General features: G+C 48.9%; 1 protein-coding gene, 1 long non-coding RNA gene and 1 pseudogene across 2 annotated transcripts in view; 2 read left to right on the top strand and 1 right to left on the bottom strand.

Annotated features, from left to right (window-relative positions):
* Nucleotides 1–6972: 6972 nt before the first annotated feature.
* Nucleotides 6973–7628, top strand: LOC149437766 (protein NYNRIN-like; annotated as a pseudogene).
* Nucleotides 7629–7695: 67 nt separating this feature from the next.
* On the top strand, nt 7696–8737 carry LOC149437767 (uncharacterized). Its single transcript, XR_016308013.1, has 2 exons — nt 7696–8079; nt 8472–8737. It is a non-coding gene; the product is annotated as an uncharacterized LOC149437767 (long non-coding RNA).
* Nucleotides 8738–9874: 1137 nt separating this feature from the next.
* Nucleotides 9875–26867, bottom strand: part of XPO5 (exportin 5) — a gene marked incomplete at its 5' end in the record, with an annotated part of 66080 nt that continues 49087 nt past the window's right edge. The window contains 4 exon segments of the mRNA XM_089660654.1: nt 9875–10724; nt 19520–19681; nt 19813–19950; nt 23871–23978. Coding sequence (XP_089516780.1) covers nt 10584–10724; nt 19520–19681; nt 19813–19950; nt 23871–23978 — 549 coding nt within the window.

Genomic DNA, 26867 nt, shown 5'->3' on the forward strand with positions numbered 1-26867 from the left:
GGAAGTTCCAGACCTGCGGTCTCCTCATCCAAAGAAGATATCTCTTACCAGGTTGACCCTGATAGCAAATGTTTGCTCCCTTTTGGTCTATTGGGGATAAAATTGTCTCTCGCAGGGCCAGCGGTCGTGTCAGGTTTAAGGACTGGCATGGTGGGGACACAAGACACATCCGGCGGTACGTAGAATGTACCATCGGCTTGTAGGACCGGACACACTGGGTAGAGGTGGCTCAGTCGAGGCGTAGGCCTTCCAGATGTCTGATTTGGTGTACCGAAATAGCCGCCTCCAGGAAGTGTACAGGGCTGGGCAGGAAGTAACAATGCAGGCGCAGCAAGATGGCTGCTATCAGGAAGTGCACTGGGCAGGAAGTGGAAAGGCAGGTGCAGCAAGATGGCCACCATCAGGAAGTGCACTGGGCTGGGACAGAACTGGAAGGGCAGGGAAAAGGTCGGTAGACGAAGGGCAGAGCCTAATGTCTGCAGAACAAACACCATAATAGGATGGTGGGTGTTCCTTTTCAATATTAACACATTGATGGTACACATAAACAGTCTTTCCTCCCTGTTGCAATACCTCTTCTGTCCACTGCTCCTCATGGATAGCCTTGGCTACATTATACCAAGCTTCTGCTGTCTTTAGGAGTTTGTCAACCAAGACACCTTTCTTTTCTTTTATTAGTTTGCGCCATGGTTCCGGCTGTAGACTAACGTCCTTATCTTTAATTCCACACACTTTTGCTAGGTTAACTAATCTCTTCACATACTGCTCCCCCTCCCTCTCCCCAACCAGCTCACATGCTAGTATTCCTTTCTCCGGTCTTATCAGTTGCTGACCCATCTCCTGTCTCTGGTCTTCCTAAAAGAAATCAAAGACTCTTCACGGGCTGCTGTATTGACTTTCCTTAACCCTTAACAAACCCCAACCTTCTGTTATGAATGGCAATCATTAACTCACAGACACAGGTAGGACATGACATATCAGTCTATCTCAGTGAGCTAGAGTACAGATCACTGAGTAACCCTTCTCAATGGACACGGCTTGGCACCCCGCTGTCACACTACTGTGATGCATAAACGACACCTCCTCTTGTTTGGTAACACACAATGTTACCACACCCAAGTGAAATTATGTGTCAAACCCTCAGTAGTTCCACTCCTCAGCCACCTCAAGACTGACACAAAAACAAGTACAAACCACATAAAACAGAAAGCAGGCAGCAGATATTCACATGCAGGTAGGGTTCAAAAAGAGACTCCAAGCAAGCAATGTTACCTGCCTTTAGTGACCTTTAGCAGCCGCACTAGGCACAGGAATGAATCAAGGACAGGATAAGCACTGGTCAGATAGCAAAATATATCTTACCACGCTCTAGAGTTGATTAGGCTCTGTCCCGTCCGTGCCGATTGACTCTTATTGCCCTCTCGGGTCGGCTTTCCGTAGGTTCATGACCCGGAGTCCCGGGTTTCGGCACCAGCTGATTTAGTGAGGACTATGAGTCCGGTGATTATCTGCTCCTGTCCTAATTAATCTTGCTAGCTTTGGAATGTGTGCACACTGGAAGAGACTCACACTGACACACGTAAGTTCAGTCTATGAACACTTCTAGTTTATTATAATGAGAAAGTGAGCTTATATATGCAAGATGATGCAAACATCACGTGAGAGCAGCATAAGCATTATATTAGTCTTTGGTCACTTTACACGGAAACAATCTCCTTTCAGAATATAGGCGTGATCCTCTTCTACTTATCTCTGAAAAGAAATATTCCTTTGTTCTCAAGTTCACTCGATGGGAGGGGTTGCTGAGCAGACATTTCTTGAGCAAGGATTTCTTAAAGTACCACAAAGCCCAGCAGGCAGAAAATATACACACAACACATATATATTCATACAAAACATTTAGAAATATAAAAAAAAAGTATAAAAGTAGATATGTATAAAATGTATAGAAATATGTATATATTCAACAGGAAACCAAATTTTACCATATCCATCACAATAACTTGCCCGGAGCCCAGTTTTATTAGAACCTGTACTTGATTATCTGCTGCCTGGTTTATGTTCTTGTGCCTGTCTCTATGTGTTAGTCTTGAGGTGGACGAGGAGTTGAACTACTGAGGGTAGACACATAAGTTCTCTTGGGTGCGGCAGCATAGTAATGTGTTGCAGAACAAGAGGTGTCATTTACGTGTCATGGGAGTGTGACAGTGGGGTGCCACGGCCGTATGGGTTGCGAAGGTAACTCAGTGATCTGTACTCGTAGCCCACCGAGATAGACTGATATGTCATGTCCTAAATGTGTTTGTGGAGTGATGTTTGGCATTCATGAGGATGGTTGGGGTCTCATTAAGGAAAAAGAAATATTGCTATTTGGCATTTTGCCAATTTTTTAAAAATTATATATATTTTAAGACAAGAAAGTGATATTAAAAAAAACTGAATTTTGGGGGTTGATATTCAAGTGTCGAGGGATTTTCGTGCAATTTGGCAAATTTTGGTGATTTTTATATAGCTGGCATCCTAGGCATAGTCGGCAGGATGCCAGGTAGATATACCTCCTATTAAGAAAGGTTGTTTGAAAAAGTAATATTTACATATTGGTTCTCAGGCATAGGGAAATCTCTGTAAAAATATTGCCTGACAATTGTCAATCTCCACAAAGAAAAATGGATAAAGCAGGAAATATATCTGTAACGGCTACAGGCAGCCAGCCACCACCCTATAATGGAGGCGTTTCCTCCTGGACGTGCGCCAAATGTAACGCCCAAAACCCTCAAATGGCGAGACGCGTGTTGTAACTGCAGCCCCTCTCACCGAGTCCCGCCCAGTGTAAGCCGCCCCATTGCTGCCCATACTTCCGCCTCCGGCCCAACCCACCATGGCACCCTCCATGACCTTGTCTGGTGGTGGCCATCTTGGTACACCCAGTCATGGCGGCCATCTTAGTACACCTAGCCAACATACCGGAAGGCCTACTCACCCTGTAACTTCTCTTTACCCAGTCCTGAGAGCGGATGGTACCTATTATGTGCCACCCGCAGAGCCCCAAAACCCCATCATGCTTAGTCTGGCGGGGCCCAACACCACTCGCAGGTGAAGTTTTAGTTCTCCCGAACACCGGGCCCAGACAAGGCGGGAGTGCACACTCACACTCCTATCAAGACCCCCCCAGCATCTTCACACCCGTACCAGAACCACACCAGGGCACCTCCACCCAATCCCTCTGACTCCTACCCCCCAGATGGAGAACTGATTACTTGGAACCCGTTCCACAAGCCCACCCAATGCCACGGATATCTACAGTAAAACCTGGGCTGGTGGCCGATGCACTCGTGATGTATGTCACTTTCACTCCATCCCAAGCATCCACTCTAGTGACCACCCTACCAGATCCAGAAAAAGAGCCCATGCCCTTCTACTGGAGGGTAGCCCAGATTCAGAAGACCTACTCTGCAGCAAGGAGACACTTGGTCAGTCTGTGTGAAATAAAAGCAGGTGACGCCTACTGGCCAATAATGGAAAAAAGTTTCCAAGACGCAAGGATTGTCGATGACAATACCTTTATTTCTGGTGTGAAATTCTGTGAACAACTGCGTGATTGGGCAAGGGAAAGACTGGCCAACCAGGCCACTAGCATTCAAGATGTTACCCAAGATAAGGCCGAGTTGGTGGAAAAGTTCCATACTAGATTGTCACAAGTTTTCTCAGATTTAGGGTTTAGTGCCCACAACAAGGTGCACAACCAGATGCTGTTGTCAGCCCTCATGGCAGGCCTGAGTGAGCCAGTCAGGAAGGGCCTTAATATGGCTCAGCCTGAATACCATGTGCTGCCCCTAGACACCCTCTTACTAGTGGCAAAAGGCCTGGAGTCCTCCCAGCCCACCAAAAAGGCCACACCACTCATGGTTGCAGAAACCGCCCCATATACACCGAGATCACCACCAACCTGTTTCAATTGTGAAAAACCGGGACATTTCAAAAGGGAATGCAGAGAGCCCAGACGTCCTAGACAGTCTTTCCCCCCATAAGCACAATGAAACCCGAACCCACAAGGCCAGCAACAACACCAAAATCCCGGACCTAGCTCAGAGCACCTGGATCTCCTGCGCTAAGAATTGGGCAAGCCTGTGTCACCCTCCCCTTTCATGGCAGTGTCTTCAAAGAATCCAGGGGGTCCATTAGTGGAGGTGACCTTACCCAACCACATTTTTAGTTGACACAGGTGCAGTCAGAAGTGTAATCAGAACAAAAGACCTGCCCGACCACTCATATTTCTCTGACATCGACATATCCTGCGTGGGAGATGGGACCCCCAGAGCTAGCCCACTGACTCGCCCTCTACATGTTGGGACATTTCCAGACCTACTAGCCCGGTTTGTTGTCTCCTATACTTGCCCGTTAAACCTCCTGGGTGCAGATGTACTGTCCAGACTTCAAGCTTCCATCATATTTTCTTCAGATGGGACCATCATTGTTTTCTCTCCATTGGGGCTCGAGGACACTTCTGCACTGTGTTCCATTCCCCTGCTAATGGCCCTGGAGAAGTCACCCACTAACACCATCCCATCGGCTGTGATGGCCAGGATCCCAAGTTGCCTGTGGTCCACAGGACCTGAAGATATTGGACACCTAAAAGTCCCGCCGGTCATGGTGCAGCTGAAGCCTGGAGCTCCCCTACCCCGGAAGCCACAAATCCACTAAAGCCAGCACAATCTGCCGCCATCTCAAAGCAGATCAAATCCCTCATGGCAAATGGGGCCCTTATTCCTTGCACCTCCCCTTGCAATACACCATTGTTTCCTGTGAAGAAACAGACACCTAAAGGGGAGCCAGAGAAGTACAGAATGGTCCAAGACCTCCGAGCAGTGAATGAGGCCACCATCCTGGAGATGCCTATCGTCCCAAATCCCCACACTCTACTTGCAGGAATACACCCAACAGCTAAATACTTCACAGTGGTGGACCTGGCAAATGCATTCTTCAGCGTTCCCCTGAATCCTTCCTGCAGATACCTTTTCGCCTTCTCCCGTGACGGACAGCAATATACCTGGACAGTTATGCCACAAGGGGCGCAAAATTCTAAGAGCCAGTTCGCCAAAGCCATGACCACCATACTTGACACATGGCAAAAGGAACATCCAGCAGTGACCCTCCTCCAGTATGTAAACAATCTCCTCCTCTGTGCTGATGACTTGTCCACCGCTGAAGATACTTCAGAAAGCCTGTAATGCTACCTTGCCGATCAGGGCTGCAAAACCTCCAAACCCAAACTACAGTGGTGTTCGACATCTGTTATTTTACCTTGGTCACTGTCTGTCCCATGGCATAAGACATCTCACAAGAGACAGGGTCAAGGCTGTCCTGGACATTCCACTGCCCCAAGGCCAGAAGCCACTCCATGCCTTCCTTGGACTGATCTCTTACTGCGGGGCATGGATTCCAGAAGCTTCCTTGCTAATGCAACCACTCTATGATGCCCTAAAGTCTGACCCTTTCCAGATGCCCCCAGATGCAATATCCAACTTTGAACTTTTAAAGCAAGCTATTTCATCGGCCCCAGCACTAGGTCTCCCGGACTATGACAAACCCTTTCAGCTGTTTGTATCTGAACAACAAGGACATGCTGCTGGGGTACTCACCCAATTACATGGTAACCGCCCTACGTCCAGTGGGCTACTACTCCTGTAGGCTGGATGCGGTGGCAAGAGGAGGCCCCTCAGGTCTGCGAGCTGTCTTTGCCGCACAGGCCCTACTTGACAAAACTTCTGATCTGGTCCTGTGCCACTATCTTATCCTCTTTGCACCCCATGACATTGCCGCTATACTTAATCAAGTCCAGCCGAAGCACCTGTCCACCGCCAGACACTTAAGGCTTCAGTGTTCTCTCCTGGTTGCCGGATAACATCACCTTAATACGCTGCCAGACACTGAATCCTGCCACCCTCCTCCCACTTTCCAAAGGGGGAGAAGACTCCGGTTCTGAAGAGACTGATCTGACCCATGACTGCTTTGAACTGATGAAAATGGAAACCACACACCTCCCTACTGTGAGTGAAACGCCCCTGGAGAATCCAGACCTTACAATTTTTGTTGATGGCTCCAGATTTGCCGACGGAGGAGGCAGATACCATATAGGATACGCTGTTACCACCAAAGACAGTCCTACAGGTTGAATCTTTACCACTGACAATGTCTGCACAAGAGGCAGAGCTACAAGCGCTCACTACTGCGTGTAAACTGTCCGAAGACAAAAAAGAGCCAACATCCACACAGATTCAAGATACGCCTTAAAGGTCGCTCACGACTTTGGAGTCATTTGGAAGGCCAGAGGATTCCTGACAGCGGTAGGCACACCAGTAAAGCATAGCGCAGCTATCAAGGACTTGATGGATGCCCTACTCCTTCCCTAGCAGGTGGCCATCTTGAAAGTAAAAGCACATGGCAGACTGAACCCAAAAGAGGCCCGAGGGAACCATTTGGCAGATATGCCAGCCAAACAAGCGGCCAGAGGACCGCAGGAAGTGGAAGGAGGGGTGGAGTCAGAAGAATACCCATTATACCCAGCGTTGACCCCACACCCAGTACTGACTCTGCAAACTTTACCAGTGGACAGGAGTTACCTGAAGGAACTCCAGGAAACAGCAAGCCCAGAAGAGAAGGAAAGCTGGAAACGAAGGGGAGCGACTCTCAAGGGTGGATTGTTTAAATGCAACAAGAAACCTTGTCTACCCAAAACCCTATACCCAGCTGTGGAGCAGTGGGCACATGGAGCAGCCCACCTGTCCAAAACCCTTATGAACTCTCTCGTCAACAAGTACTATGTGGCACCACGCAAGGGCGGACTGACCATTTGGAAACTCAGGAACTGCCTGAGAACCCGGGGTCAGTAGGGGGCCCCATGAGAAGCCCCTGGTACCTTTTTCATAGGCTTTTTTGAGTTTGGGCAAGGACACAGGGGCCCCATGATCCCCTATTGCCCGGGGGCCCCATAAGTTGTCAGTCTGTCCCTGGGCACCAGGGATCACTCCACTGAGAAACAACTTTTGCAGATCATGTGCCATCTGTGCAAAGTGCAATCCAGGACGCACAGAGAAGACACCACAGAAACACTTGGCAAAACCCTTGTATCCCTTCCAGAGGATACAAATTGACCATATCCAGATGCCCAAGAGTGGGCGGTTCAAGTATGCCCTAGTGGTGGTGGACATGTTTTCCAGTTGGCCGGAGGCCTTTGCTGTAACCAACATGACTGCCAAAACAACTGCAAAGAAGCTCCTCACTGAGGTTGTATGCAGATATGGGCTCCCAGAGGTGATAGTGACCAGGGCCCCGCCTTCACCGTCTCAGTAACCAAGGAAGTGTGTGCCGCACTGGGGGTCACCCTGGCATTCCACACCCCCTATCACCTTCAGAGTAGTGGGAAGATAGAGAGAATGAATGGCACTCTGAAAGCTAGAATGCTGAAAATGGCCCAAGAGACTGGTATGAATTGGCCGGACAGTCTGCCCATTGCCCTATTCTGCGTCAGATACACACCAAGGGGAGAATACTCCCTATCCCCTTATGAGATTTTGTTTGGTTCGGCCCCGAGACTTGGTTGTTATTTTTCACAACAGTTGCAATTATAATCTGATGTGTTAACCAATTATATAACCACATTATCACTTGAACTAACCGAAATATATGCCCAGGTGTTTTCTTCCATTCTAGATCCTAAGTCAGATACAAGAACTCACGGCCTACTGCCCGGAGACTGGGTGTTAGTAAAGAAATTTGTGAGAAAATATTCCCTTGAGCCAAGATATGATGGTCCATTCCAAGTCCTGCTGACCACAGCCACTTCTGTCAAGCTGGCGGGGAAGAACACCTGGATACACACCTATTACAAGAAAGTTCAAATTTCTGAAGACAAGACCCTGCCTATACCACAATGACTGTGTTGTATATCCTTTTTCTGGTAAACCTGGCACGGGCCCAACAGGTAGCCATCACGCAGAAGGAAGCTTTGACCCTCACGTATATATAGATGCCATAGGAGTTCCAAGGGGGGTCCCTGATGAGTTCAAGACAAGAGATCAGGTGAATGCAGGTTTTGAATCCTTAATTCCCATAGTGACCATTAATAAGAATGTTGACTGGATAAATTACATATATTATTGGCCCATAGGGAAAGCATCTGACTTTCTTATGTGTAAAGTATGTGGCAAGGGGGGGTGGACTAGCCATCACTCGTCTAACGTGCAGCACAAAAGCGTTCCAAGGCACATAAGAACAGATGAGTTAGGTTCCATGGTTTTATAGGGACAGAGAAAATAATCATTTTAAGGGGGGACTGTGATGGAAGTAAGTAAAATGACCATTTTTGCAATGTGTGTGTATATGTATATATATATATATATATATATATATATATATATATTTATGTGTTGTGTATATATACCTTTTTCTACTTTTTTTTTTTTTTTTTATAGTATTTCTTGCTCAAAATGGCTGCCAGATACACCCCCTCCCATCGAGTAAGGAATGCATGATCAAGATGGAGCCTCCTTCCTGTGTTACACCCAAACGGTGATGCACGAGCCCTGAAGGAAGTTTGCCTTATATGGACATGACCAATCAGAAGCTTATACGCAGCCTAGTGACACTACGCTCACATGACCTCTGCACACAGCCTAGGAGTGTGCCTATATAAACGCACTTCCTCATACCAATAAAGCAAAAGTTTCACAGAGCTGAACGAGTGTGTCAGAGTGAATTCTTCAGATGCGTGCATCCCATGCCACATGATTGATTAGGACAGGGGCAGATAATCATCAGACACTTGGTCCGGTCCAAAACACACTCAGTACAGCTGTCTGCCTGTACCTTGTACGGGTAGGCAGTTGTTGAATGGCAGGAAGAATCAATGAATGATGAGTGCTCACCAGCACTATAGCAGTTCATTGGGAACTACAAGCCATCAGCTATGGAGGCCGATGGTTGATGTAGTGCATTCAATCACAGAACTCTGTGAATGAATGACACGGCCGTGTGGCTGGAGAACTGCACAGCTGCAGTTTTTAAATTTTGACAACGGGTGCTGGAAAAAAAAAAAAAAATTGCAGGAGAGGCAGCAGGAGCTGGAACATGTAACATATTCCGAAAGGTGAACGTATTCTTTAATTTTAAAGGACGTCAGCCTCACGTACTGATGTCAGGCCGCCGCAGCGGCCATTTTGGTATGCTTTTAACTCTGCTGTATCCACGTGGATTGTTTTGAATTATTTACAATAAACACTATATTGCCATACCTTCGGCTCCTGTGGTGAGCTTCTCCCCCTAGGAGGATCCTTGACTGGTTTTGCTTAGTCCTGACCCTGAAGAAGTCCGATCCCTATTTATGGCTTCCTAAGACACCCCATAATGATCAGCATTAACACGATTATACAAGTAGCGTTCTGGTGAGTGCACATCCATAGAAGGTGGTGGATTACCATGTTGGCACATGAGCACCCTTGAGCATCTCAGCTGGTATTGCTGGACAAACACCAAGCATTGCTGTGACCTGTAGTGCCACGGACTATGTATAATCACTATTATTGCTACATAAGCACACATATATCACTTGGACTTCTGTGACCTGCAGTGTCACGAACTATCCACTATTTATATTCCAAATTTTTGAGTTTTTTTATGATTTTATGTGATCTGAGACATTTTATTGGAATATTGTATGAACACGTCTATTCACATAAGCACTTTATGATTGCATTTGTCACTTGTGCCTTAGCGCTGCACTTACATTTGAATTGATTCCTATGTTGCTGCTGTGACACTTTGTGTTCGCTTTATACAAGCCATACCAGATCCAGAAAACCGAGAAATGCACACCACGTATGTACCAAACATCCATTTATTTCCATCCAAATAAAGGAGGGTGGTTCAGGGCTCCTGCTCAAATAATTACTTTAAAAAGTTGAACTATCCACAAGAAAATAAATAGAACGGTCAGGTTGGGGGGTGCCGGAGTGACTTCACGAGAATTAAAAAATAAAACTTCATTCCTAAAGTCTGCCTAGCTGATGCCTGGTCAGCGGCAAAGGATAATGGAAACCATAATTGGCAACAGTAAGAATTTTGTCTCCTGTAAATGAAAAAAAAAAAAAAAAATGTTTGGTCGTGAAATAAGTAGCTCTTCCCATTGTAGGACGCTGAACCCCAGAGGTGTTTTGGTTGGTAGTCGCAAAGATCTTTTCTGTTATCACTGATTCCGAGAACATGATCGTGGTACAAGACACCATTGCTGCTGCTGGCAGCATTGTATCGTCTCAGCCCTGACGGATCCTCCCACATTGGTCTGTCATCACCGGAGTCTCAAATGAGGGAACTGACTAGTGCCGGGCAATGAGCACCATCATTAACCGCTGGCAGGGAATGTCTATATAGTTTATCATATATCAGACCCCCATAGGGGGAGAAGAGATGACGAAGCTGCAGGCGGGTTTGAGACCAGCGTGCTCTTCTCTGTAGTGACCCTGTGTCCATAGATGCAGGGATGTGGTCTGGAGTATCCCTCCAGCAGGTCCAGGGAACCGAGCCAGAGATCACTGCTGAAATAGTGCCGGCAGGGCTGCTGGACAGCCTCCAATAATGGAATCTTCCAAGACCGGGCGAGGCTTCTTCTGGAATAAGGAGGGAAGGTTCCGGATGTGAACTTCTTTTCGAAATTGCTCGCCAAGAGGTTTCTAGAATGAGAAAAGGAGGAAAGCTACCATTACACAAAGAGACATGACAACCGCAGGGGAGGAGATATACACTATATTGCCAAAAGTATTGGGCTCCCCTCTAAATCTTTGGATTCAGGTGCTCCAATCTCCTCTATGGCCAAAAGTTGTATAACATCAAGCCCCTAGGTATGCAGACTGCTTCTACAAACATTTGTGAAAGAATGGGTCGCTCTCAGGAGCTCAGTGACTCCAAGCGTGGTACTGTGATAGGTTGCCACATGTGCAAGTCAGAGTCCTGCTCTGTATTGTTCCAATTGTCCCCTGTGTCACTAGGCCAAATGGCCTAAATCATATTACTCTGGGCTCCCGGCCAGCTGGCTGGGAGCTCTCTGCACACCTCCCAACTTGCTTTTCATCTATGCAGTAATCATCCCTGCCCCCCAGGATGTCCCTGTCACCAGCCTGATTCTCCCTGGGGTCTAGTATTCCCTTCCCCCCTCCCGGTTGCCAAGGCGACCGGGGAGCATCCTGCAGCAGTTTAAGAGGCTGATGCTAGGCGCTCCGTTTTCATTCCGGTGTGCAATCAGCAAAGGATCTCAAGCTCCGGCGAGACCTTTCTGACTAGACTCTGCAAGCCTACCCCAGCCTCACAGAGACCCCACAGGAGGGAAGAGGCGGCCAGAGAAAGCTTGCCTGCGATTGCGAGAGACCCCACAGAAGGGGGAGAGACTACCACAGCCCGTCTGCCAGAGGCCACCCGCCTGATCCGGACTCCACAGGTACCTGCGTTCTACCCCTGGGAGACCAGGCACCCTGTTGGATCCATGAGTACCAGCTTCCCCACTGTGTTACCTGAACTGTTGCGGTGGTGACCCCTCGCACCCCCTCCTGTGTCGGACTACCCCTGTTACACAGACACCCCCTTGGCTCTCCTAGTGGAATTTAGTGGATAATCCACCCTCTCTGCCACCCCCCTTCTTGAAGGACTGCCGTCTGTTTGTCTCAATAAAGCTCTGTGCGTCTGCCATCCACTCTGTGTGTTCTGTCCTGCCTTTCCTCCGTCACATAAATATTCCACGCTCAACTGTTAGTGGGATTATAACAAAGTGGAAGCAACGGGGAACAGCAGCAACTCAGCCACCAAGTGGTAGGCCACGTCACATGACAGGGCGGGGTCAGCGCATGCTGAAGTGCACAGTGCGCAGAAGTCACCAACTGTCTGCAGAGTCAATAGCTAACGACCTCCAAACTTCATGTGGCCTTCAGATTAGCACAACAGTGCATAGAGAGCTTCATGGAATGGGGTTCCATGGCCGAGCAGCTGCATCCAAGCCTTACATCACCAAGTGCAATGCAAAGCTTCGGATGCTGTGGTGTAAAGCACGCCGCCACTGTACTCTAGAGCAGTGGAAACGTGTTCTCTGGAGTGACCAATCATGCTTCTCTGGCAATCCAATGGATGTGTCTGGGTTTGGGGATTGCCAAGAGAAAAATACTTGCCTGACTGCATTGTGCCAAGTGTTAAGTTTGGTGGAGGGGGGATTATGGTGTGGGGTTGTTTTTCAGGGGTTGGGCCCCTAGATCCATTGAAGGGAACTCTTAAGGCCTCAGCATACCAAGACATTTTGGACAATTTCATGCTCCCAACTTTGTGGGAAGAGTTTGGGGATGGCCCCTTCCTGTTCCAACATGACTGCACACCAGTGCACAAAGCATTACATTACATTACATTACATTGAGTTTATATAGCGCCAAAGGGTTTGCTCAGCGCTGTACAATAGAGGGGGGGACAATACATGAAACATTACAGCAGTTACGAACAGCACACGAGGGGTAAGAGGGCCCTACTCTTTCGAGCTTACAATCTGGGAGGGAGGGGGTAGTGGTACAGGAGGAAGTGGCTGTGGGGGATGGAGTGGTAGGAGGAATGAAGGAGAGCAGCAGTTAGGTGAGGGTGGGGTAGGCTTCCCTGAAGAGGTGGGTTTTCAGGGAGCGCCTGAAGGTGAGGAGGGAAGGTGACAGTCTGATGGATTGGGGTAGTGAGTTCCAGAGGATGGGGGAGGACCTGGAGAAGTCTTGCAGACGTGCGTGTGAGGAGGAGACCAGGGAGCAAGATAGAAGGAGGTCCTGTGAAGAGCGAAGGGTACGGGTAGGGTGGTACTTGGGAATCAGGTCGGTGAGGTAGTTAGGGGCAGTGTTGTGAATGGCTTTGTAGGTCAGAGTGAGTAGTTTGAATTTGATGCGTTGGGCGATAGGGAGCCAGTGGAGGGAGAGGCAGAGGGGGGTGGCAGAGGTGGAGCGGCTGGTGAGGTGGATGAGTCTGGCAGCTGAGTTCAGGATGGTCTGAAGCGGGGAGAGTTTGCACTGGGGTAGGCCGGTGAGGAGGGAGTTGCAGTAGTCAAGGCGTGAGATAATCAGGGAGTGCACAAGTAGTTTAGCGGAGTCTGGGGTAAGGGAGGTGCGTATTTTGGCGATATTGCGGAGGTGGAGCCTGCATGTGTTTGTCAGTGATTTGACATGAGGTTGGAAGGAGAGGTTAGAGTCCAGAATGACCCCAAGGACTTTGGCTTGCGGGGCGGGATTGATGGTGGTGATGTTAGTAGTGATGGATAGGATGGGGGGGGGGGGCGCGGGCAGGAGGGAAGACGAGAAGCTCGGTTTTGGAGAGGTTGAGTTTGAGGAAATGGAGCGACATCCAGTCAGAGATGTCGTTTAGGAGGTGAGTGTTGCGGGCGGAGAAAGTGGAGGTGAGGTGAGGGGTGGAGAGGTAAATTTGAGTGTCATCAGCATAGAGATGGTAGTTGAAGCCGTGGGAGTGTATGAGTTTGCCAAGGGAGGAGGTGTAGATGGAGAAGAGAAGGGGTCCAAGGACAGAGCCCTGGGGGACCCCAACAGAGAGGGGGAGGAAAGGGGAGGTGGCACCATTGTAGGAAACGCTGAAGGAGCGTCGGGATAGGTAAGAGGAGAACCAGGAGAGAGCGGTGTCTCTGATGCCAAGGGAGAATAGTTTATTAAGGAGGAGGGGGTGGTCAACTGTGTCGAAGGCCGCGGAGAGGTCCAGGAGGAGGAGGACAGAGTAGTCGCCTTTGGCTTTGGCGGTAAGTAGGTCGTTGGTGATTTTGAGGAGGGCGGTTTCGGTGGAGTGTAGGGGACGGAAGCCGGACTGTAGTGGATCAAGGAGGTTGTTGTCAGTTAGGTGGGCGCTTAGGCGGTTGTAGATTAAGCGCTCCAGGAGTTTGGAAGTGAGTGGCAGCAGGGAGATGGGTCTGAGGTTGTTTGGGTCAGAGGGGTCCAGGGAGGGCTTTTTGAGTATGGGGGTGATGTGCGCATGCTTTAGGGGGGAGGGGAATACGCCGGTAGAGAGGGAGAGATTGAAGATGTGGGTGAGGGAGCAGATGAGGGAAGAGGGGGGTGACTGGAGGAGTCGAGAGGGGATAGGGTCTAGGGGGCAGGTAGTGAGGCGGGCTTCAGAGAAGACCCTGGTGACTTCCTCAGTGGTAGCGGGGCTGAAGGAGTGCAGAGCTGGTGGGGTTACGGTAAGCGGGGTCTTGGGTGTGGAGGGGGGCAGTGCGGTTGCGAGGTCAGAGGAGGGAAGAGATGAGGGGGAGATAGGGGGGGGGAGGCTAGGTGGGGAGGTAGATTGCGAGTTGACTATGTCCTGACGGATAGCATCAATTTTATTGTGGAAATGAGTGGCAATCTCGTGGGCGGTGAGTGAGGTACTGAGTGGAGGAGGGGGGGGGGAGAGCAGGGAGTTGAAGGTGGAGAAGAGTCGGCGAGGGCAGGAGGAGAGGGTGTTAATCAGGTTTACGAAGTAAGCCTGCTTGGCGGCGTGGAGGGAGGAGGTGTAAGTGAGGAAGGCAGATTTGTAGAGGGAGAATGAACGGGGGGACCTGGTTTTGCGCCATAGTCTCTCCAGCGCACGACTGCGACGTTTGAGGCATTTAGTGTGGTCGTTCTGCCATGGTTGGAGCGGTCTGGGTTTGATGTAGCGTGTGGTTAGGGGTGCCAGAGAGTCTAGGGTAGCTGATAGTGAGTCGTTGTACGTGTTAGTGGCTAGGTCAGGACAAGACAGTGGAAGGATGCTGTCGTGTAGGCGGTCGGCAGCTGAGTGGAGGGGGGCCGGGTTCAGGTTGCGAAGGTTGCGGCTGGTGATGGTTTGGCGCTCTGGGGGGGGGGGGGGAGTTAGGGGAAGGGGAGATGGAGAACGTGAGGAGGTGGTGGTCGGAGAGAGGGAAGGGGGTGTTAGAGAACTGGTTGAGGGTACAGAGGTGGGAGAAGACGAGGTCCAGGGTGTTCCCAATGATGTGGGTGGAGGATTGAGTGTGCTGTGTGAGCGCGAAGGAGGAGGTTAGGTGGAGGAATTGGGAAGTAGCCGGGCTGTTGTCATTGATGGGGATATTGAAGTCCCCGAGGATGATGGTTGGTAGCTCAGAGGAGAGGAAGAAGGGAAGCCAGGCAGCGAAGTCATCCAGGAAGCGGGGTATGGATCCGGGAGGCCTGTAGATCACTGCGATCCTTAGGGGGGTGGGTGAGAAGAGCCGGATGCAGTGAGCCTCGAAGGAGGAGAAAGTTAGGGAGGGAGGATTAGGGAGGACCTGGAAGGTGCTCAGCGGTGATAGGAGCAGGCCGACCCCACCACCTTTGTGACCGCTCAGTCTTGGTGAATGGAACCAGACGAGACCTCCATAGGAGAGTGCCGCAGGGGAGGTGGAGTCAGTGGCCTGTACCCAGGTTTCGGTGATGGCTAGGAGGTTAAGGGAGCGGGAGATAAAGAGGTCATGGATGAAAGCAAGGTCCATAAAGACATGGGGGAGCCAGTTTGGGGTGGAGGAACTTGACTGTCCTGCACAGAGTCCTGACCTCAACCCCATAGAACACCTTTGGGATGAATTAGAGCGGAGACTGTGAGCCAGGCCTCCTCCCCCGACATCAGTGCCTGACCTGACAAATGTGCTTCTGGAAGAATGGTCCAACCTTCCCATAGACACCCTCCTAAACCTTGTGGACGGCCTTCCCAGAAGAGTTGAAGCTGTTATAGCTGCAAAGGGCGGGGCCAACTCAATATTGAACCCTACGAACTAAGACTGGGGGGCCATTAAAGTTCATGTGCGTGGAAAGGCCGGCGGCCCAATACGTTTGCCAATATTGTCTACATTTACCAATCAGTAACACAATGGGTGGAGATATCAATCAGTAGAAGTGACAGCTTTCATTAAAGTAGAATTCCAGCCTAAACTTAACTATTCTTAAACATGTTCCCTCCTAACGTTCACACTGATGTGACTTGATGCAATTTTCATACTATGCAACTTTTTTTTGGTTAAAAACCCTCTGAAGTCGGATACTGCCACATACATTAAGACAATCTAAGACAATCCTTGCAACTTCTGATGTTAACATTGCAGTCTATGCCACTGAAGTCGTACCAAAGACCAGAAAAGTAGTACAGGAACTTCTTTTTAAGTTGCTGCGACTTGAATCACATTGTTTAAGATGGCACCCATTAAAATGAACGTTTTTGACTTGCTGTGCAATGTTATGAGTTGCAAGTGGCATAAGTCAGGCCAGTGTGAATCTGGGTTAGAAAGGATTGTCAATCTATGCGTCAGTGTCTGACTTCAAAAGGGTTTTAACCAAAGACAGTCGCAGCAGTGTGAACCGAGCCTGTGTAATTAAAAAAAAAAAAAAAAAAGGGAAACTTACCTATATTCAGCCCACTCCGGTCCTGTCACATGCTCCAACACCTCTGTGTCAGCCAGCGGCGACTGCAGGGGTAAGGAGGCGCCACCAACAACAGCTGGACATGGGAACCTATAGGTCAATGCAGCTTCCACAGGGGATCACCTGACCAGACTAAAAATAGGTAAATATATACATCACAGCAACTCACCTCAGATATAAGAAAGAACACATGTCCGGCATCCCTTTAGATGTGTGCAACCTTGCTAGCCACTGCTAGTAGACTTTAGTGTGCAATCTGTTGATCACTTCAATAGAGTGCAATCAAATAACTGATCAGCAGATTGCTGAGCTTAAAGTCTGTAGCACTCAGTGCTAAAGGGATGCCAGATGTGGGTTCTTTCATACTGGACTGTTCTCCAATCCCAGAGGATGCCATTTTTGGAGTATTGAGCATCAGGCGGGAGCTGTGACGTCACTATGTTCTGGCCGGCGGTCTGATATCGCGGGAATTTTAAATGTTTACACCGCCTTATGCACCTTATGTATGTAAGTGCAATACTTGAATACATTTTTTGCTGGTTTATTGGGTCACACTATGAAGTTTTCTTCTGTTTTAAACCTTTCCTTGCATGATGTGGAGAGCTTTCTGATGTGATGGATTTGTTCAAGTGAACCTGCATTTGTCCACTCATCTCCTAGATACGGCTAACTAGGGTGTCAGTGTGGGATCCGAAAACCATCCGCTCGTTAGATCTCTTGATTGGAGATCAAAGCGTCTAAGAGACTGATTTTTTTCTTTTGTGTCAAGCATTTTTGGACACTGTGATGGGAGTCACTTCGGGTGGGGGGCCCATGGAACACAGCTCATTTTGGAGAGGTGGGGAGACCCCTTTCTCAGCTCCCCATATCCCTCTTATGTGTAAATCACCCTGTGCCTGTTAGCGGTACAGGGTGATCTGTCCTAATATTGTGTGGGGCTTTGTCTCAGACGATGTAGACATGTTTAGGAGATAGGTGGGGGTTGTTGATTGTTTAATGTTCTGTGGCTGCATGCCATTGTTCTATTGTTTGGAACAAACTATTATGGGATGTATGTGTTTATGTGAATTAGCTTAGTGTGGGGGGGGGGGTCTCCAGCAGCCCTCCCTCCTGATGGGACTGTCTGCTGGTGTAAAGTTTGAATACCTGTGTGTCTCTTACTAAATGTAGATTGCCTCGCCCTGTGTCATTATGCAGGGAGGGGGGATTGCCCCGAGTGTATATATCTTGTATCTGTGTTCAAATAAACTACTTCCTGGTTTACTTCAAGACTGGTGTCATCTAATTTTGTATGGTCGGCTGTGATGTCTGTTGTCGGTGTTCAGACAGGGAAGCAGTATTCTAACGAAAGTACTCAAGCGCAGTCTGGGTCGGTTCCGTTACAGAAACCTATGCAGTTTCTGTTCAAGGATTTTTTTTTTTTTAGCACACAGCACTGTGTTATTGGATTTTGGGAATTTTAATTATTTAAACATATGAATGAGGACCGCAGTCTCCGGTCATCTCCTGTCCTGCCTCCGCAGTCTCCGGTCATCTCCTGTGCTGCGTCCGCAGTCTCCGGTCATCTCCTGTGCTGCGTCCGCAGTCTCCGGTCATCTCCTGTGCTGCGTCCGCAGTCTCCGGTCATCTCCTGTGCTGCGTCCGCAGTCTCCGGTCATCTCCTGTCCTGCGTCCGCAGTCTCCGGTCATCTCCTGTCCTGCGTCCGCAGTCTCCGGTCATCTCCTGTCCTGCGCCCGCAGTCTCCGGTCATCTCCTGTCCTGCGCCCGCAGTCTCCGGTCATCTCCTGTCCTGCGTCCGCAGTCTCCGGTCATCTCCTGTCCTGCGTCCGCAGTCTCCGGTCAACTCCTGTACTATGTCTGCAGTCCATTGCTTCAGAATATTTTTTTTCTTGTTTTTCTCCTATAAAAACCTAGGTGCGTCTTATGGAGCGAAAAATAAGGTATATCATTTCAATTAATTTATGCGCATTTTTTATGCAGCAGTATTTATTATTGTTTATGATTTTTTTTTAGTGTACAGCCAGGGGCGGACTGACAACTCACGGGGCCCCTGTGTCCTTGCCCACACTCAAAGCACACCCAAAAAAGCCTATGAAAGATACCAGGGGCATTTCATTGGGCCCCCTACTGACCCCGAGTGCTCAGTCCTCCCCTGTGTACAGCACACTCATTTTTTATACGTGTGTTCATTCATAAGATGCACAAGAACTACAGTACAGTGACTGACATCAATCCTAAAGATCAAGCCTACACCTGACAAAGAGCAAAAGTGACTGAAGCCAGAGAAAGCAAAAAGCTGAAAGAGGCAGGCCAACATCAGTACGGATCAGGAGAAAAGACTGATGAATAATGAAGTCATTCAGAGAAGAAATGAAGGTGGGCTCTAGCTAGCTGCTGCGGCTTCAAAAGGTTATTTTGTGGGGATAGAGGCCTGCAAGGAATTGAGGGTAATCGGTTTCAATACATAGGAGGACCTACAAGTGTGGGAATAAAAGGCTAAAAGTTCAGTTTTCAAGCATTCGTTAACCTTTACAGAAAAAAAATGAGAACACCATACATCCTCCCCGCCCTCTTTCCCCTCCCGGGTCCTCGCTGTACTCTGTGCAGCATTTCCAGAACAGATTAAATGACTGTGATGGCGCTAACCAATCAGAATCTGTCCAGGGGCACTGCACAGAAAATAGGGAGGAATGGGTATTTCAAATTGTCAAGACTGCTGGACCGGCTGTGGAAGCCCTGACAGTTCAATATCCCCAGAGAACTACAACAGGGACTGGGGGGGTGTAGAAGGGGTTTGGGGGGAGCAGAGGGTGTTCCGTGTTAGTACACTTTTGCATTTTATTCTGTAAAAGTGAATTAACCCTTTAAACTCATACAAAAGGTATCCCATATCTTCACCATCCTGGAAGCACTGCACAGACGAGAGGGAGAAGAGCTGGGATTTCGAATCTCATTGCCAGAGATAAGTAAAGCAAGGAGGGGGGGGGGGATAATGGGTGGAGAGGGTGTACGGGGTTAGTTCACCTTTCCATTTTTCTGCAAAGGTGAACTAACCCTTCTACAAAGGAATCCCAAATTCTCTGCTTACCCCTATACACCCGGAGATGAGCCTGCGGAAGTGATCCTTCCTCTTCTTCTCTGAAGCTTTCTGTCCCGGGGATAGAAGTTTGGTGTCAAACTGCTGCAAGGAGTCCATGTGGACCTCTGGGACTTGTTCCATCACCAGTCGCAGCTCCTGGAACCGTGGACGCTTGTAAAGAAGAAAAGCTATGTAAGTAATCACATGAATATAATGTTTGTTTCCAATAATATGATGCTAGCATAGTACAATGGCTTCCTTGATGGCTCCTGACAGTCAGAGGCGGTGTCATAGATTCTTACCAGAGCTTCATAAACCTGGAATGCCAGGCTCACCAGGGATGCATTACAGAATTCGTGCTGACCGTGTGTCTGAAGCCCACGCAGAATATTTGTAAAGAAACAAAGAGCAGCTTCTGAGGGCAGAGAACCGGAAATCACCTGCAGGGGACAGTGATCAACAGTGATCAGCAACACATACTGTACTAGGCAGCTATAAGGAGCAAGAATATACACATATAGAAAGAAGGAAGAAAAACCACACAAGAGAGAAAATAGAAGATGAGAGATGAGGACAGCGATATCTTTAGGATGAGCAAGAAGGAAGTCAGACTAAGGAACCATTTACACTTGCGGTGGGGGGTGATAAAACATGGTTGATCCACGTTGTCACTGCCTTCAGGCCCTCCTCTCCCCCCAGCAGCACCCCCCGTAAGCTGCAAAAACAGCTGGGGTTATACGGTTTTGCAGCCACAGCCGGGATAATACCATGAAGCATTTGGCAGGTACCACTGCCTGCCGAGCACCACCTAATTCAAGCGAAGGGAGTCCCGCACAACTGTATGCAATGCACGTGGTTGCGACACAGCGGTGCAGCATTTAGATGGCTCAAACAAGAGGCGAGGAGGCGTGCCAGTCCTTGCAGGAAATGTAAATGAGCCCTTAAAGGCCAAGTTCACCTTTAAAAAAAAAAAAAAATTTAAAATAATAAATGCACTTTTTTGCAGGTAAAAAAAAAAAAAACGTGCATTATTTTTTTGCTGAGGAGCCTTCAAAGCATTGCACTCAGGATCAGGAGATCAGGGGTGCCAAGTCAGAATCCTTCATACCTCCCATACAGGCAAGCAGTTACTGAAGTCCAGGAAAATCAATGAACTACAAAGGTGCTCACCAGCGCCCTCGTAGTTCATTGAGAACTGCAAGCCACCTTCCGCAATGCCCGATGGTAGTTTGGTAGTTATAGTTTATTCATTCACAGGACTTTGAGAATGAATGACGCAACCATTCGGGCGGAGCCCTGCACGGCTGCTCTGTGTTCAAATTGTGACTGTGGGTGCAGGGAGAAGTTCCCCAATCCACTGCCACAGGGAACGGGAAGGGGTGGGGGGGGGATGAGTTTGTGGATGCTGAACGTGTTACACCCTAAATATGGGTGAGAAAACATGTTGAGAAAAGTGAACTTATCCTTTCACCACTTCCATATACTTGATTTTGCATTTCTGGGTAGGGGGCATGCGTGCCGCCCTACCTACGCCGCCATCGGCGACTACAGCTGTCGATCACCCGTCCCATCTGGAGATTCCCCACTGGCACCCGGCGATCGCCGAGGAACACCGACAGGGCAGAGATCTGTATGTAAACAAACAATACAGACCTCTCCCTTGTCAGCACCAGCATGCTGCTTTGTATTGCTCTGCATAGCAGAGCAATACAAAGCAGCATGCTTACACAGTAAAACACACACAGCACAGTTAAAAGTTTGATCGCCCCAGATGTTAACTCCTTCCTGCCCAGTGTCATTAGTACAGTGTCAGTGCTTTTTTTTTTTTTTAGCACTGATCACTGTATCAGTGTTACTGGGGATGTCAATGACAGTTAGTTCCCCCAAGTGTCAGAATGCCCGCCTCAGTCCTGCTAAAAGTCGCTGCTCGCCGCCATTACTAGTATAAAAAAATACAAATTCCAGTATTTATACCGCCATTTGTAAACATTATAACTTTCACGTAAACCAATTAAAGCGGAGTTCCAGCTGAAAAAAAAAATAAATAAAAGTCAGCAGCTACAGCAACTGTAGCAGCTAACTTTTAAAAAACAGACACTTACCTGTCCCTTGGTCCAGCAGTGTCCTCACCACGGCCTTCTTCTCTCCCTGGCGCAGGCATCCTTAGTGTGGGCACCTGGCTGCGATAGCTTGCGGCTTCACAGCCGGGTGCCCACTGTGCATGCGCGAGAAGTGCTGCGCTTTGTGAACGGCCCCATAGCCTTCTGGGACCTGACACGTGTCCCAGAAGACTACAAGGGAGGGAGGGGGAGGACAACTTCCGTTTTCAATCGCCTAGGCGATCGCAGTTGAAGTGGGTGCAGGTACCTGTCAAAATTCAGGTACCTGCTCCCCAAAGGTGCCAATCCTTAATGGGGAGCGGGGGACAAAGGCTTAAAGTGGAACGTCCCCTTTTGGGTGGAGCTCCACTTTAATTTACATGTATTGGGATTTATTTTTTATTTTTTTTTTAGCAAAGACATGTCACAGAATACATTTTGGGCGAAATTTATGACAAAATTTGATTTTTATAATTTTTTTTTACTGGATGTTTTATAGCAAAAAGTCAAAAATATATATATTTTCAAAATTGTCAGTCTGTTTTTGTTTATAGCGCAAAAAATAAAAAGAAAGCTCTATTCATGGGGAAAAAAAAAAAAGGACATAAATTTAATATGGGTGCAGAGTTGCACGACCACGCAATTGTCAGTTAACCATTTCAATACCGGGCAATTTTACACCTTCCTGCCCAGGCCATTTTTCACGTTTCAGCGCTCTCACACCTTGAATGACAATTGCGCGGTCATACAACATTGTACCCAAACTAAAATTTTATAATTTTCTTCGCACAACTAGAGCTTTCTTTTGGTGGTATTTAATCACCGCTGGGGTTTTTATTTTTTGCTAAATTCACAAAAAAAGATCAAAAATTTTGAAAAAAAAAACACGTTTTTCTTTGTTTCTGTTATAAAAGTTTGCAAATAAATAATTGTTCTTCATAAATTTAGGCCGAGATGTATTCTGCTACATGTCTTTGGTGAAAATAACCCAAATTAGGATGTATTATTTAGTTTGTAGGAAAGTTATAGAGTTCACAAACTATGGTATAGATCTGAATATTGATCGATCCTGAAGTACTGACAGCCAATCTAATTTCTTGAGGTCCAAGAATGTCAGAACAATACAGATATCCCCCAAATGTCAGAACAGTACAGATATCCCCCAAATGTCAGGACAGGACAGATATCCCCCAAATGTCAGGACAGGACAGATATCCCCCAAATGTCAGGACAGTACAGATATCCCCCAAATGTCAGAATAGTACAGATATCCCCCAAATGACCCCTTTTTGCAAAGTAGACAGTTCAACGTATTTCATAAGAGGCATGGCGCATTTTTTGAAGTTGTATTTTTTTTGTCATAATTTTTCGGAAAATGAAAAAATTAAAAAACTTAATTTTCACTATTTTTTACATACTGTCACCAGTGCAGTACAGCGTCATCATATAACTGGCATGGCGGTGAACAGGGACACTGACTGGTGACAGTATGAAAAAAAATATATATATTTTTTTTTTATTTTTTTATTATTTTTAATTTTTTATTACATTTTTTTAAGAATTTTTTTTCATATTTTACTATGACCAAAGTAGTACAATGTTACCATAGTAACATTGTACTAATTTGGGGAAGTGATCAGTATTTTTTTTTTTTTTTTTTTACACAATTTGCTTATAGCAAAGAATTACTTTGCTATAAGCAAGCATTTACCTGAATGAAATCGATTCATTTAGGCTTTTTGTTTTTGTGCTTAGCTGTGATTTGGCTACAGCTAATCACATGACATATGCATGTGACCTGCTGTGACCATTCACAGCTAGGCACTAGTATACAATGGATGGCATGAATGAAGCCATCCATTGTATACAACTGTCATGTGACCTGACACACGGCACCGGCAACGGGGGCCAGTACTCAGATCTGTCATTGGCCGTGTCCGAGGTACACGGCCGGTGAGAGATCGCGCCGCTGCGTGGCTCTGCAACTGCGCGGCTCTGCAACTGCGCATGTGCGGGAGCACGCCAAATGGCGTGCACCCGGAAAGGTGAAGCATTTTTGCCGCTGCCAAACGGCTATAGGCCGGGCGGCAAATGGTTAAAGTAACAGCGCCGTGTCACTAAAAATGGCCTGGTCAGGAAGGGGGGTAAATCCTCCGGAAGGCAAGTGGTTAAGAGAAAGAGAGAAGAGGAGAGTGTCAGAATCCAGTAAATTGGCCGCAACTTGGGAACAAGTTTCAAGGGTCCCCTGGGGCTCTCCATACCTGTTTTAGTAGGGGCCAGCATAGCTGATTAGCGGCTTTCTGACAGGCGGGTGTGTCCACCCATACAAGCGGGCTGAAGGCACTGATCAGTAAAGGGGAGGACACCTCCTGTAAAACAACGTCCGTACAATTTTATGAATGACACTTTGCCCCAGTTCCACATCTGGGGACCCAACCCGACGTTTACATATACACAATGCTCAGAGATTCATTCCTCCTCTCCAGCAAACTTGCACAACAATCTCCCAAATATTCAATATTATCACCCAAAGCAGATCATCTTTTGTGCTGCACCTTCCTTCTGATCACTGTTCTTCATCCAATCAGAGCAACCTGACACAACCACACATCCAATCCTCATCCAGTGACTGTGTACACCCAAGAATGCTGGCCTGTTGTCATCCGTCACTTTTGTCCTACTAGACCAGTGGTTCTCAACCTTTCTAATGCCGCGACCCCTTAATACAGTTCCTCATGTTGTGGTGACCCCCACCCCCCCCCCCCAAACCATAAAATTATTTTCGTTGCTAATTCATAACTGTAATTTTGCAGGGGGAGGAACAGCGTCCCATCGTTGGTGTCAGTGGGGGAGGAATAGCGCCCCATCGTTGGTGTCAGTGGGGGAGGAATAGCGCCCCATCGTTGGTGTCAGTGGGGGAGGAATAGCGCCCCATCGTTGGTGTCAGTGGGGGAGGAATAGCGCCCCATCGTTGGTGTCAGTGGGGGAGGAATAGCGCCCCATCGTTGGTGTCAGTGGGGGAGGAATAGCGCCCCATCGTTGGTGTCAGTGGGGGAGGAATAGCGCCCCATCGTTGGTGTCAGTGGGGGAGGAATAGCGCCCCATCGTTGGTGTCAGTGGGGGAGGAATAGCGCCCCATCGTTGGTGTCAGTGGGGGAGGAATAGCGCCCCATCGTTGGTGTCAGTGGGGGAGGAATAGCGCCCCATCGTTGGTGTCAGTGGGGGAGGAATAGCGCCCCATCGTTGGTGTCAGTGGGGGAGGAATAGCGCCCCATCGTTGGTGTCAGTGGGGGAGGAATAGCGCCCCATCGTTGGTGTCAGTGGGGGAGGAATAGCGCCCCATCGTTGGTGTCAGTGGGGGAGGAATAGCGCCCCATCGTTGGTGTCAGTGGGGGAGGAATAGCGCCCCATCGTTGGTGTCAGTGGGGGAGGAATAGCGCCCCATCGTTGGTGTCAGTGGGGGAGGAATAGCGCCCCATCGTTGGTGTCAGTGGGGGAGGAATAGCGCCCCATCGTTGGTGTCAGTGGGGGAGGAATAGCGCCCCATCGTTGGTGTCAGTGGGGGAGGAATAGCGCCCCATCGTTGGTGTCAGTGGGGGAGGAATAGCGCCCCATCGTTGGTGTCAGTGGGGGAGGAATAGCGCCCCATCGTTGGTGTCAGTGGGGGAGGAATAGCGCCCCATCGTTGGTGTCAGTGGGGGAGGAATAGCGCCCCATCGTTGGTGTCAGTGGGGGAGGAATAGCGCCCCATCGTTGGTGTCAGTGGGGGAGGAATAGCGCCCCATCGTTGGTGTCAGTGGGGGAGGAATAGCGCCCCATCGTTGGTGTCAGTGGGGGAGGAATAGCGCCCCATCGTTGGTGTCAGTGGGGGAGGAATAGTGCCCCATCGTTGGTGTCAGTGGGGGGAGGAATAGTGCCCCATCGTTGGTATTAGTGACACAAATGATGGGGCACTATCCCTTCCACTCACACCAATGATACTTACCTTGCCGACTCCTGCTCCAGCCTGGGCTCTCTCCCTCTCCCATCTACAGCCTGCATACCTGGCTGCAGCAGCAAAATTTGCACTTACCTGTCAGCTGTCTTCCTTCTCTGGCCTCTCTCTTCACTCGCTCCTGCAGCTCCCTCGATCTTCTTTGATCTCCGCGCGCTGCCGCTCGGCTCCTCATCTCCAAGCTCCACCTCCTCGCCGGTGATTGGCCGCCTGTGTGCCTCTCCTGAGCTACAGTTCCGGTGGCCAATCAGCGGCGAGGAGGCGGAGCTGTTGAGTGATCCCGGAGGTGCGGCCAGGTTACAGGGGCAGCATATCATCCCGCCCACAGATCGCCTGAGACAGGAGCGGTGTCTCGGTTCCTAAGACCATCGGAAATATGTGTTTTCCGATGGTCTTAGGCGACCCCTGTGAAATGGTCGTTCGACCCCCAAAGGGGTCGCGACCCCCAGGTTGAGAACCGCTGTACTAGACTGTAAGACCTGTTTCACACGGGCTTGAACTTGTAGAAGAGCAGTGTGAACAGCGAGCTTTGACAAAGTATTTGCAGGGCTTTTAGCTTTGTTGAAGCTTTTAACCACTAGCCTATCGGGCACTTATACCCCCTTCCTGCCCACCGAGCACTTCTACCCCCTTCCTGCCTACCGGGCACTTCTACCCCCTTCCTGCCTATCGGGCACTTCTACCCCCTTCCTGCCCACCGGGCACTTCTACCCCCTTCCTGCCCACCGGGCACTTCTACCCCCTTCCTGCCCACCGGGCACTTCTACCCCCTTCCTGCCCACCGGGCACTTCTACCCCCTTCCTGCCTACCGGGCACTTCTACCCTCTTCCTGCCTACCGGGCACTTCTACCCCCTTCCTGCCTACAGGGCACTTCTACCCCCTTCCTGCCTACCGGGCACTTATACCCCCTTCCTGCCTACCGGGCACTTATACCCCCTTCCTGCCTACCGGGTACTTATACCCCTTTCCTGCCCAGGCCAATTTCCAGCTTTCAGCGCTGTCACACTTTGAATGACAATTACGAGGTCATGCAACACTGTACCCATATGAAATCATCATTTTTTTGTGAAAGATCAGAGCTTTATTTTGGTGGTATGTGCGCTAATGTGCTGCAGCGCTGATGTGCGCTAATGAGGCTGCAGTGATGGGCACTGATAGGTGGCACTGATGAGGAGGCACTGGTAGGTGGCACTGATAGGCATTGACAGGCATCACTGATGGGCACTGAAAGGCAGCACTCATATGGCACTGACTGGCACTGA

Source organism: Staurois parvus, unplaced genomic scaffold (genome assembly GCF_062004578.1).
Source record: "Staurois parvus isolate SC_StPar_1 unplaced genomic scaffold, SC_StPar_1.0 ptg001257l, whole genome shotgun sequence".
Classification (NCBI taxonomy): domain Eukaryota; kingdom Metazoa; phylum Chordata; class Amphibia; order Anura; family Ranidae; genus Staurois; species Staurois parvus.